The sequence below is a fragment of the Haemorhous mexicanus genome, chromosome 5 (genome assembly GCF_027477595.1).
Source record: "Haemorhous mexicanus isolate bHaeMex1 chromosome 5, bHaeMex1.pri, whole genome shotgun sequence".
NCBI classification, from domain to species: domain Eukaryota; kingdom Metazoa; phylum Chordata; class Aves; order Passeriformes; family Fringillidae; genus Haemorhous; species Haemorhous mexicanus.
In genome coordinates, this window is record NC_082345.1 from 63,647,784 (window position 1) to 63,660,545 (window position 12,762).

At 40.3% G+C, this 12,762-nt stretch overlaps 1 protein-coding gene and 1 long non-coding RNA gene across 5 annotated transcripts in view; one reads left to right on the forward strand and one right to left on the reverse strand.

The window, feature by feature from the left end:
• Window positions 1-12,762, forward strand: part of RELN (reelin) — a 282,225-nt gene that overhangs the window by 260,547 nt on the left and 8,916 nt on the right. For both annotated transcript variants that reach the window (XM_059847390.1, XM_059847391.1), the window contains exons 52-63: window positions 295-509; window positions 802-979; window positions 2,039-2,214; window positions 3,967-4,073; window positions 4,491-4,733; window positions 5,277-5,452; window positions 7,037-7,110; window positions 7,933-8,094; window positions 8,843-9,000; window positions 9,843-10,062; window positions 11,060-11,257; window positions 11,662-11,760. In XM_059847390.1, coding sequence (XP_059703373.1) covers window positions 295-509; window positions 802-979; window positions 2,039-2,214; window positions 3,967-4,073; window positions 4,491-4,733; window positions 5,277-5,452; window positions 7,037-7,110; window positions 7,933-8,094; window positions 8,843-9,000; window positions 9,843-10,062; window positions 11,060-11,257; window positions 11,662-11,760 — 2,006 coding nt within the window. The remainder of the gene's footprint in view (window positions 1-294; window positions 510-801; window positions 980-2,038; window positions 2,215-3,966; window positions 4,074-4,490; window positions 4,734-5,276; window positions 5,453-7,036; window positions 7,111-7,932; window positions 8,095-8,842; window positions 9,001-9,842; window positions 10,063-11,059; window positions 11,258-11,661; window positions 11,761-12,762) is intronic.
• The window catches only part of LOC132327814 (uncharacterized), a 39,448-nt gene that overhangs the window by 11,801 nt on the left and 14,885 nt on the right, over window positions 1-12,762 (reverse strand). For all 3 annotated transcript variants that reach the window (XR_009486622.1, XR_009486621.1, XR_009486623.1), the window contains 2 exons: window positions 2,845-3,035; window positions 2,113-2,200 (listed from right to left, as the gene is read on the reverse strand). This is a non-coding gene — a long non-coding RNA (uncharacterized LOC132327814). The remainder of the gene's footprint in view (window positions 1-2,112; window positions 2,201-2,844; window positions 3,036-12,762) is intronic.

Here is a 12,762-nt window from a genome sequence, read left to right on the forward strand (position 1 = left end):
GGGATATTAATTTTATTTGTTATGTGGCACTGGCACATAACAAATGGCACAAGTGTCAAAACCTGGAAATCCAGAAATGTGAGCTATCTAGAAGAAAACAAAATTCACAATATGGTGTCTGTTCTCAGCCTTGAGAATATCAACGAGATCTGCAGGTGAGTGGTACCATACAGGCACTGTTACTGCCATCATTTTTTCAAGCAAAATTCTGCAGTCTGTTTTCAGGTTCAAAAATGTTTTTAAACTCCCCCACCACAATTAATTCTTAATTACTGATGGTCTCTTCTCTATTAGGTGTCTGTTGGATGTAAACCCTCAGAAAAACTTGCACAAAATCAGGTCCATGTGCAGTACTCCACTGACTTTGGAGTTAGCTGGAGTTACTTAGTACCTCAGTGCTTACCAGCCGATCCAAAATGTTCTGGGAGTGTCTCACAGCCATCTGTCTTCTTTCCCACAAAAGGATGGAAAAGAGTAACTTACACACTGCCTGAAAGCCTTGTGGGCAAGTAAGTATGAATTTGTTGCTCATTTTGAGTACCACCCTGGATTGAGTGCCACCCTGGAAACACAACAGGACATCTGCCTATTCATTTTCTTTCAAGGAAATTGCAGAGTAGGAGAGCTCATGTTCATTACATTAGGGATATCTAAAAAAATCCATTTCAATAGGTACTTCCACTGCTTGTGGAAGCTCAGGAGATAGTACAGTCATGATTTTCTTGTGTCTAATCACCTTTTTTCAATTGAGCAAAGTTGTTTTATGGCTGTGTTTGGTTTTCTTCATTCCTTTATATCTAGTCCCGTGAGGTTTCGGTTCTACCAGAAATACTCAGATATGCAGTGGGCCATTGATAATTTCTACCTGGGCCCTGGTTGTCTGGAAAACTGTAGAGGTCATGGAGACTGCCTGAATGAGCAATGCATCTGTGATCCTGGGTATTCGGGTCCAAACTGCTACCTGACCCAGACACTGAAGGTAATTTTATTGCATGTATAAAGAATGAATTTTGGCATGTATTTGACTGGGAAGGAGAGAGAGATTGATCTCACTGGAAATTTAGCTTTGATCTCACTGGACATTTAGCTTTGATTCCGGTCAGCCTGAAGACAGTCAAATCCATTTTCAGCCCCTCCATCAGTTTTTTGACAAAACTATAACTTCATTATTCAAGAATGGGTTTGTGGTTGTATGTTTGAATAAACACTTACCCTGAAAAAGCTGTGATAAAGTTCATTGTTCATCTTTTAATCATCATTTTAGGATGTAAATCACCCTTGCACATGAGGCTGTATTTGAACAAAATAGAAAGATTGTCTTTACTGTGAGAGAGTTTACTGAAGTAGGGAATAAAGGAAAATGGCATAAAATTAGAAAATTAATTCACACAGCTGTTTGGCTGTTACTCATGTTACCCAATAACAATCAAGTGGACTCTCATTAGATATTAATTTAAAAGTTAAAAATAGCTAACTAACTTGTCAGTTGTCACGTAATTTGAATTACTATAACCTTCTGGTTTTCATCTGAAATACTAATTACATGAGCAAATATCATTGTCTGTTTGCAATTTTTAATTATTAAGGTATCCATCATATTAAGGACACTTGGGATAAAATGGTAGCAATTTTAGGGGAGTTTTACTGCTAACTCCTTAATGCCAGGATCTCTGGTTTTGCTGAGGAAAGATAGAGAATATTTTTTCTCCCATGCATACAGAAGTCCCCTACTGTTGCCCTCTGCCATCAAAACCTTGCCACACAAACCCAACATGTTCATTCATTTGCACATGCCAGTTTTAATTTGCTGCATTACCTCCCGAGTATGTTAAAATCCAGGCCCTAATACCGTTTCACATTTCGCCAATTCAGTTCAAGTGGCTAAATATTCAGCCAGAAGTGAATATGCTCAGTCACCCTGAGAAAAATTTAGTGTTCTTGAGCCCTTCCAACATGTTTAGGTGAGTTCCAGCTGTGGTTCTTAAAAAGACTTAAAATCTTACTCACCTGTGCTTCATGTTGAATACCTTACTTACAGACCTTCCTGAAAGAGCGCTTTGACAATGAGGAAATTAAACCGGACTTATGGATGTCCTTAGAAGGTGGAAGTACCTGTACTGAGTGTGGAATTCTGGCAGAAGACACAACTCTCTACTTTGGAGGTGCAACTGTGAGGCAGGCTGTCACTCAAGATCTGGACCTGCGGGGGGCAAAGTAGGTCATAGCTCCACGTCATTGTCACGGGGAGCTCTGTCATACGCTGGCAAAGCAGCAAGCAGCATAGCTGGCAGCTCAGGGAATTCCTAGGCCACCACAGGAGCAGCTCTACCTGAGACAGACACTTGTAGCAGCCACAGGGCCTGCAGGGCCTCCCTGGTGGTCAGCTGCCTGAGATAAGAAATGCCTAGTCATGATGACTGGAGCAAAGAAGCCCCTCTTCCACCCTGGGACCCTCGTTGTCTCTCTGTAAGACCACAGGTCATATTCGCCTCCACCCTTACAACTGGACTGTTTCCCAAAACCCACATACCCCACATAAACCCCCATTTCTGTGCTGTTCAGCAGAAGGGCTGTCCCTGTCACCCTTCACAGAAGCTGCCAATATAGACACCTCTGTGGAACCTCATACAGCCCTCTCCTCTCTCTCCTGTGTCTGCTGAGCCACTTAGCAAGCAAAGAGCTGAAATCACTAAAGAGCTGAATTCACCAAAGAGAATTAGGAGCTGAGCTGCTTGCTAAGATTGCCTGAGTCTGGGAGCCTGCCTGAGGGACCCGGACAGATGGAGCTTAGCAAGGCTTTGCTATCCAGACACCTCTGGTCAGAGAGACCCCGAGAACCCTCACCATAACAAAATAGACACTGAGGAGATTATGATTCCCAGGGCACTGGGGTTATGATTCTCAAGGCACTGATGCTTTCAGATGAGTCACAGAGAGCAAGGGTCATCCCAGCACAGTGGAAAGGGTCTGACAAATCCAGGTGAAGCAGCAGCATTTCTTTGTCCAGAAATGTCCTGGAATCAGCAACTTCTGTCCTGCAAAGAGGCAAGACACCAGTCACCAGGGCATCACCCCTAAAGGCACCAGCTGTGTCTCTCCCTGAGTTCAGAGCAGAACCTCTGCTGGTTGTTCTCTCCTGGGTGCCCATACAAGACCCATTCCATTTCTATGCTGTTGGAAAGGATGACTTATCAGGAGAGCAATGGAACTCTCAGTTTAGACAGGCTAAGGACATGACATAGACAACTTCAGCATCATTTCTCTTGACCATATATGTACCTTTAATGAAGTCACACACTCTGACTTCTTAAATTTTGCAATTTTGCTGAATTACAGGAAGGAAGGGGCCTCAGGGAGTCTCTAGTCCAACCTCATGCTCAAAGCCAGGTAACACAGAATTCATGGCAGTTTGCCCAGGACTTCGTCCCATTGGATCTTTAAAAACCTCCCAGAACAGAGATCCTACTGTCTGTCTGTAGTGGAACACTTGTACTAGTGTTCAGCTACTCTCATAATGATTATTTTTCCTTTTTTTTTTTTCCCTATTAAATCCATTTGAAACTTCCTGTTTTTTCAGTGTATGACCTCTGGCTCTGAGCTCTGGTTCCAACCTTGCCTCAGTTTATCAACTTTTTTTATGTCCTTCATTGATACAAGGGCACTTTAACACATGGTTAGCTCCCATTCCACCAGGACTCTCAGGGAACTCTAAGCAAAGCAGCTCCCATCCAGTCTGTCCCTGGCTGGTACATTTGCAATGGGTTACTCCCTCCCAGGGGCACTTCTTAGTTGAATTCCATGAGGCTCCCATGAAAATTTTTCCATGAAAACCTTTGTAGCACTTGTGCATCAGTATTACTTGCTTTAAAATGCTGGCATTTGGAACAATTTCAGCATGTCTGTTAACAGAAAGCAACCTCTGTTTGTACAAGTCTAACAGATATGATCATATTCATTTACTCTTAGGTTTCTACAGTACTGGGGGAGAATTGGGAGTGAAAATAACATGACAACATGCCACAGACCAACTTGCAGAAAGGAAGGAGTGCTGCTAGACTACTCCATTGATGGAGGCAAGTACATGCTGTATTTACAGCTGAGCTACAGTCTGGTTCTGTATCCATCCACCATGAATAACTGATAAGTTGTCAGAGATCCAAAATAAAAAGCTAATTCTTAATTGCAAAGCTATTCTTGTCCATGTAAAGATTTTTCCCCATCTAAAAGTTCCATCTATTGCTCAGAAGTTTTCCACAAGCTTCCTGCCTTATTTCAGCAAGCAGTGGCTTCCACCCAAGCTGATTATTCCTTTTTACAACTGCAAGATTACTCTTGCAGTGATTAACAGTTGCCAATTATCCTTAGAAGTCAAGCTCTATCAGAAGACCATGGCTATTACTTTTTATTTCCTATTATCTTACTTTAATCCTTTAGCAGATTCTACCATATGCTTGGTTTTATATCACTAAACCTGAATCTTTCCATTCTAGGGATATCCTGGACTTTGCTCCACGAGATGGATTACCAAAAGTACATCTCAGTGAGGCACGACTACATCCTGCTCCCCGAGCACGCCCTGACCAACACCACGCGCCTGCGCTGGTGGCAGCCCTTCACTCTGAGCAGCGGGATCGTGGTGCCCGGCCCCGAGCGGGCACAGTGGGCTCTGGACAACATCCTGATAGGGGGAGCAGAGATCAACCCCAGCCAGCTGGTGGACACCTTTGATGATGGTAAAACAGGCGGCCACAGCTCATCCGTGGTCTGGCGTTATCTGTTCTTATCTTACCTGAGCCCTGTGAGCTTGCAAGCAGACTTTCTTTTATTTTAACTCTGCACATTTTTCATTTTGTAGACTAATGCTGTTTATAAGCTATTCTTCATGCTATTCATAGAAGTGTGTAAATATATATATATATGTGTGTGTGTGTGTGTGTATATACACACACACACACGTGTATTCAGATGTATATGTGTGCACATGTCTGTACACATAAAAAATTTATTTCAGTCCAACTCATTTCATTTACATTTGTGGTACTATGCTCTTATCATTTTTTTTAAAAGTACTGTTATTTAAATGCTATAATTACCTCTCTGGCGATGAATGTCTTTTTTATGTCTCTCTCTGTGTAGCTTACTGTGTGTCATTACAGATGGCATAAATATAGTGTCCATATCACTAAAGTATTCTGTCAAGTGATTCTGTGGATTCATTTCTAAGCCTTGATGTTTACCAAGACAATGCAGTAATTTTATTTAACTCATCTTAATAGAAGGCACCTCTCATGAAGAAAATTGGAGCTTTTACCCTAATGCAGTCAGAACTGCAGGGTTCTGTGGAAATCCATCATTCCATCTCTACTGGCCAAATAAGAAAAAGGATAAAACACACAACATCCTGTCCTCCAGGGAGCTCATTATACAGCCAGGATACATGATGCAGTTTAAAGTAAGAAATGTTCTCTCTCTCCAAAGTAAAGAACACAATGAAAATTCATCTAATGTCTCTCCAGAAATTATTGTTCTTCCAACTAGGATGCTCAGTTGGATGAATAATTAATAGCGATTTTTACTAGAAATCAAAGGAAAATATGAAAGTTAGGTAGTGAGAACCAGAAGGGCTGCATGAATGTAAAATGTCAAAATATTCTGACTGTCTGTAAGCTGTTGGGGTTAGTCAGAGGAATTGGAAGTCTAATACCTTTTTCCTGAAATGACCAGATCATCAGATACAGTAGGAATTATTTTCTAAGGTGAAAATAGGTGCCATGCAGAATAAGTTATTTTCCCCTAATTTGTGAAGGAACAGAAAAAGTAAGGGAGAAGGCTGGAGAAGAGCATCATATGGAAAATGCAAGTGTGTTCAAGTAGAAGTGCCCCTTCTACTTCCTTGTGTCATGGCAAATGACCTAAACCTTCAGAGAAACATTTCTGAGTACTTTAATTTGATTTAAGGTAGAATTCTAGCCAGGGCCAAAGGCAACAAGTAGTTGTTTTCCAGAAATGTTCTTGGCTGTTCCTCAAGTACCCTGTCTTAAACTAGGAACTAACATGAAAGTAGGGTTATCAAAATACTAACCCATTTTCTTATTATGGGTTTTTTCTTGCTCTTCTGTCTAATGAGATAGTTCTAGAATTTACCATCTTCCACTGGTCAATATTTTCACCTTTTCTTAAGGTCACTGCCTATTTTATATTGACTGTCTAATATAATCCCTAAAGCACTGCTTCCCCACTCAGCATGCCAAAAAAAAATATACAAGAGGAGTCTCTGAAGTTTTTTACTCCTGAATGTCAAGACTGCCTCCAAGATGCTTATTTTACCCAGCCTATCATCTTTTTCCTCTATTTTAAAACCAAAATTAGGATAACCCATCAGCATTCAATAGTTCATATTTCTAAACTTTAACTGCAGAGTTTTTCTTTCCTGACCTTCTCCCCATTTTTCTTCACCGCTCACAGAAAAGATTTTATTTCTAAATTAAGAACTCAGCTCTAGCATGGCTTCTGTTTGGTTTTGAAATTTAGCATTGTATTATCTAATCAGTAATGTACACTGGGTACTGTAATCTTTCTACTGTAATATGGAACAAATATGTCTATAGTTTCAAATATTCAGAATAATTCTGTACCTAAATTGCACTGATTTGAAGTTTATGTCCGCATGTTTATCATTATGAATTTTAAATTTCAAAGGTGCTTCACTTTTGGAAATGCCAAGGAACTACCATATATTTTGTTTCAGAAAAAATGTTTGTTTAGATATTTAATTTGGACTTTAGAAATGAAGTGTTAGGATTCTGTTAGGAAACAACAGTAGCAAGGAAGTAAAATTCTTTAAGTAAAAACAATATCTGAAGTACTGCGTCTTTTGTTTTCCATCCACTTGTGATGGATTCTGCCCAAGTTCTAAGTTGACAATCCTTCATACACCTCATAAAGAAACAATAAAAAAGGAGAACATAACTTGATTATATATCACTTTAAATATCTACCTGACTTGTTATAGCTGTTGATTTTATTTGTGCTATAGATCGTGGTTGGCTGTGAGGCAAATTCTTGTGGGGACCTCCACTCAGTGATGCTGGAATATACAAAGGATGCCAGGTAAATGACAGCAGAATACACAGAGCTGAAGAAAAAATAGTATGACATTAAAACTGTAGAGAGCTTCTATTTATTAAAGCTTTGCTATTCATGTTGTAAAATGAATTATTGTAATATGCTTTGTTATTCATGTTGTAACAGAATCTGAACAAAGCCTGTGTGCAAGCACTGGAATTTGTCTACATAACTCCCATAAATTCTCTTTATATTTTATCCCAGATGTTGACAGATTCATGGCATTGAGCTTGTAGTTACAATCATGAGCATGTTCCTCTTAAAAATGTGCTCACAGGAAAACACATTTGCAGGAAACCAGTAGGATATAGGACCAAGCTGCCATGAAGTGGGAGTTACTGAACTCCAAATTGGTCTTTAACTAGCTAACAATAACACTGCCTCATGAGCTGTAGAATAGCAGCATGTTATAATTTGTAAAAATGAAGGTATATTCTGTGCTCAAAAAGCTGTGGGTGAAAATGTAGCAAATTCTATTGGGACTCTCATGAACACTGTAAGAAAGAGGCTTAGGAGCTACATCCTAAATAAATCCTTCTGTCAGAGCATCTGTATGTGCCACACTGCTGGGAGTACCACCACCAAGGGCTCCACAACACTCAGACATCCCCCCTGGCTGCACCTGTGCTTTGACCTCTCACCTCTTGTTTATTTGTGGCTCCAGAGCATGGAAACTATTGCTGACAATCTCTTATGTTTCTTTAGTAAGACAGGCAATGTCATGACCCTTAGAAATAATCTCTTTTCCTTTCATTATTTTTTCAGTTGTTCTAAAACTATTTTCTTTTTTGTTTTTGCTTCCTACAGGACAGACTCATGGCAACTTGTCCAGACACACTGCCTTCCTTCCTCATCTAATAGCATTGGCTGCTCCCCATTTCAATTCCATGAAGCTACCATCTATAACTCTGTCAACAGCTCCATGTGGAGAAGAATAACTATCCAGCTGCCTGACCATGTCTCATCCAGGTAGGTTCATGAAAGGTCAGCTCACTGTGGACCTATAAAATGACAGCTGTCTTGCTGGCATGGTTTACTAGGAACAATGGGTGAATTAAGAATGATTCCTTATTGCAGATTTAAATTTGATACATTACTAGTTGTGGCACTCACATTCTCTGAAAAATCCCTTCACCCAGGAGTTGTCTCCTGGGAAGTTGAGGAGCCTCAGAGAAAAGGAAAACAATTCTTATCTCATTTGCTTCTCCTGAGTTGTGGAATGTGTTTGGAGATTGTTTACTCTCAGGTGATTGTTTCACTGGATTCTGGTGTGAGTTGTTTTCATTCATTGGCCAATCAGGGCCAAGGTGTGTCGAGACTCTGGAAAGAGTCACGAGTTTTCATTATTATCTTTTTAGCACTAAGTAAGCATCCTTTCTGTATTCTTTAGTATAGTTTAGTATAGCATTCTTTAATATAATATAGTATCATAAAGTAATAAATTAGCCTTCTAAGAACATGGAGTCAGATTCATCATTCCTCCCTGTCACAAAGGTCCCTGCAAATAAAATAACTAATATTCTTCAGGAAGCTTTTAGTTAATAGAAGCCACTACTGCCAATGATGTAGCAGGGTGGGTCTTTCCAGTTATTGAAGTCACAGCTCCCTCACATGACATTTTTGGCTACATTTGCTGCTGGTGTATTAGAACATCACTGTATAGATATGTTTAATTGCTACGTATCCTAACACAGTGTTTGGATTTTGGTATTTGCAGTGCAACCCAGTTCAGGTGGATTCAGAAAGGAGAAGAACTAGAGAAGCAGAGCTGGGCAATTGATCACGTGTACATTGGGGAAGCATGCCCAAAGCTCTGCAGTGGCCATGGGTATTGCACAACTGGAGCCATCTGCATCTGTGATGAAGGATTCCAAGGTTCCATTTTTTCATTTCTCTCCTGTACATCTACTGCAATCTAGTTTAGCTCAAAATTAAACAAAAAGACAAAATGATGTATCATGTCCAAATTCATCACTGGAATGTCTGAGTAAAAAATCCAAAATTAATAATTTGTCAGGGCTCTAAATAAAATTTTTTCCCCCTCCTTACTCTTTCCATATTGAGTCAGCAGTCTCTCCCACCTGGCGCTGTATGGAAAGTCCACCCAGTCTTCACTGAAGGCAGAACATGGCTACTTGATTACCCAGAATTGGCTTCCACCCCACATTCCTTCCAAGGGTGCACCCCAGAGGATGTGCAAATGGGATCTAGATGTTGGTGACTGGCATCTGCAAGGGATTCTGTGCCCCATCAGGACAGAGTGTTCTGCTCTAAGCCCTCAGTGCAGTTAAGCACATGCCTAATGGTACCTGAGTGCCCTTGGTAAGCTCTAAGTGCTTTGTGGGAGTGGAGCCAGTGTTTAATGTCTTCCAGGAGAGCCTCGTAAGATCAGATCCCTTCTGAGTTTTTAGACATATTTGCCTTCAACCCACAATCTGAGGTTTCTCCTATTGGCATCAGTGCAAACCAGGAGAAATTGTATTGCAGTTCTTGAAGTTATACTGCTGTAAAAATTAGACTCACAGCCTCAGTTTTGTAAAAATGACCGCTGTATATCAATGTGCACATTATTAATGGATCTGCTGAAATATATTCAGACTGTCCTCACACTGTATATTGAGCCACAACCTTGAAAGGAATTACAATGACCTGTAACTTGATTTTCTCCATTCTTTCTATTTTTTGCATGTTTTACAACTTCATTGTGTCATTTTTAGGTGATGACTGCTCTGTTTTTAGCCATGATCTGCCAAGTTATATTAAAGATAATTTTGAGTCTGAAAGAGTCACTGAAATAAACTGGGAAACCATTCAGGGGGGAGTGATAGGGAATGGATGTGGACAGCTGGCACCCTACGCCCATGGAGATTCACTCTATTTTAACGGATGTCAAATAAGACAAGCTGTGACCAAGCCTCTGGATCTCACCCGAGCAAGGTAATAGCTTGAGCCTAAACAGCTCTTTTAACAATTCATGAGAAAGGAAACTCTTCACATGTATTTGCAGCCCTGTGGGCCAGTACAGATGAGGATGGACTGACCTAGCAGTGCCATGCAGTTGGATGTGGCTGGCAGAAAACATTAGGGTTGGCAAATTGCTTTGTGACTTATTTGGGAGATGGAGAGTGAGGATGTCAGATGAAAAGGTCAGATGTTTTCATCATGCCCAACAGAGCACTGTCTCTGTAAGCCAGCACTGACAATGAAGCTGTTGGCAAAGACTGGACACCAGACTGCCTGGACCAGTGCCTGATCTGATAAGACAAATCCCATGTTTGTATGTGCCTCCACAATGGTTATGACTAAAGATGTTATTTAGTAATTACAGGGTCATTTTCTCATTTCAGTTGTCAAATAGAATTATATTCACCTGGCAATGAACAGGAGTATGTTTTTCATCTATTGAGCCTCTTTGGCCATGGAAAAACAAATGTAAACAGCCTATGCTGGCTCTTAGCAGAGTGACAGCTTTCAGGACTGGTTTATATTGAGTTGTCCAAAGCAAGATTAGAAACAGGATGAATTGGCCAATGGGCCAGATATAAATCAGGCTCTTCTCTTCTTACTTGAACACCTGGGTAGAATATGATAAACATATTTTTAGGCACTTTCTTATATTCAACCTTTATTTGTCCTTTTTAAACTTTTCATACACTCATTTACATGTCTGCATTTTTATCCATCTCAGTTTTGTGCAGATATATTGCAAAATTGGATCCTGCCTGTGACAATATATTATACATAGTAAACTATTATTTTGAAAGTGGAACTGTGTTTTAAAGATGTGAGAACAGTTTATTTTGCATGTTAAAGTAATGATTCTTGAAAATGCTACAAGTTCTGATAAGGTAACTGCAGTAAACCTAGAAATACTATTGTTCCCGTTTGAATAATTTTGCATATTGAAAATACTTTTTCTCTTTGTGTTTTACAGCAAAATCATGTTCGTTTTGCAAATTGGAAGTATTTCACAAACAGACAGTTGCAATACCAATCTGAGTGATCCTAACACTGTAGATAAGGCAGTGCTCCTCCAATACAGTGTAAATAATGGAATTACATGGCAAGTAATTGCACAGCATCAGCCAAAGGACTTTATACAAGCCCAAAGAGTGTCTTATAACGTTCCCTTGTGAGTACCCAGTCACGTTTCATTACCTCTTACCCTTATTGCACAAGTTACACTTCTGCTAAAAAATAACCTATCTGTGCATCACTGTTGAAGAAAAAAGGTTGATGAGAGGATAAACAAAGAAGAAGACTTAAGAGGAAGGCTGATTAAGAAATTCCAGGCTAGTGTTTGTCAATGGACTTAAAAGAAAAGCAGAAAAAATACTTGTTTTGAAGATAAGGGGGGAAAATCCTCCCTACCTGTGTGCATTTTTAGCTATTAAGTGTTTTACACGTACAATGTGTTGATGTTCAGTGACACAGAAACAATTTGACTTTGCTCTCAGTTCCTGTTGGGGGATAGATAGGGATATGCAGAGGACCAATAGTCTGGAGCTCTCACAGGCCCTTGTGTTTGTGTGACAGGGAGGCACGAATGAAAGGAGTCTTACTGCGCTGGTGGCAGCCCCGTCACAACGGAACAGGTCATGATCAGTGGGCTTTGGACCACGTAGAAGTCGTCCTGTGAGTATCAGCTTCACCTCATCCCACCCCACCTCAGAAAGCACTGAACTTTCTCCAGCATGACATGAGTATTAAGCTCATTAAGAACCATTGTGGCCCAGGGAATCTGTTCTCAAAGGGAAACCTTTAAAATCCTATCTTTCCTGATGCTCTGCCCTGACTGCAACAGTCAGTAGTAAAGATGGACACAAAGTAAGTGTCACAGCAGGGGGGTGTGTGGAAAAAATTGTGGAAAAATGAAGGAGGGAAAGTGGGGCTTTATCACCTCCAAGTATTGCTGTGGTCCTGTAATGCAGCAATGACTATTAAAAAATTACTGTGCTGGGACATAAGAAAGGATATCCTGCTCAACACTGTGCTGCCATTTAAGGCTGATCTATATCCTTTCAAAAATAAAAAACATTCTTCTGTATTGTTCATTGCACAAAGTAATGTTGTTGTGCCTCTTAAAAATTTGTGTTAGCAACTAATGCCTTATTCATTTCCTTTTTTTAGTAAGAAGGATACTGTTCAGAAACAGGGTTCACTATATCAGGTTCCTATGGTCCGAGCTCTATATTCATCCCCTTGTCAAGATTTTACCAAGTCTGCACCCTCCTGATTCTCCCATTCTTGAGATGGGTTTCGCTGGCAGCTAACCCGTTTTTCCTGTGTTGCATCACGAAGAGATGACCTGCTTTTTCTCTAACAATTTAGTTCCAGTAGAAGTGAAGTGCTAGTGGCTTCCCGGGCAGGAACTCATCGCTGGCAGTGGTTGGCAAAGAGAGGCGAGCCTGCTCCATAGATAGGTTCAAACATTCTTTTATTGAACAATTTAAAAACAAGCAATGGAGAAATTAGGCTTAGATAACCTCCAGACTGTGTAATTATAGCTATGAGGTTTCTGAATTAGCAGAGGCACTGCAAGTAATGTTTTTTAACAGTAGAAAAGTGAATTGTCTGATTGCTAGTTAGTCCTGTTCTCCTTTCCACCAAGAAGCACCAGCTTGCATGGCACTCATA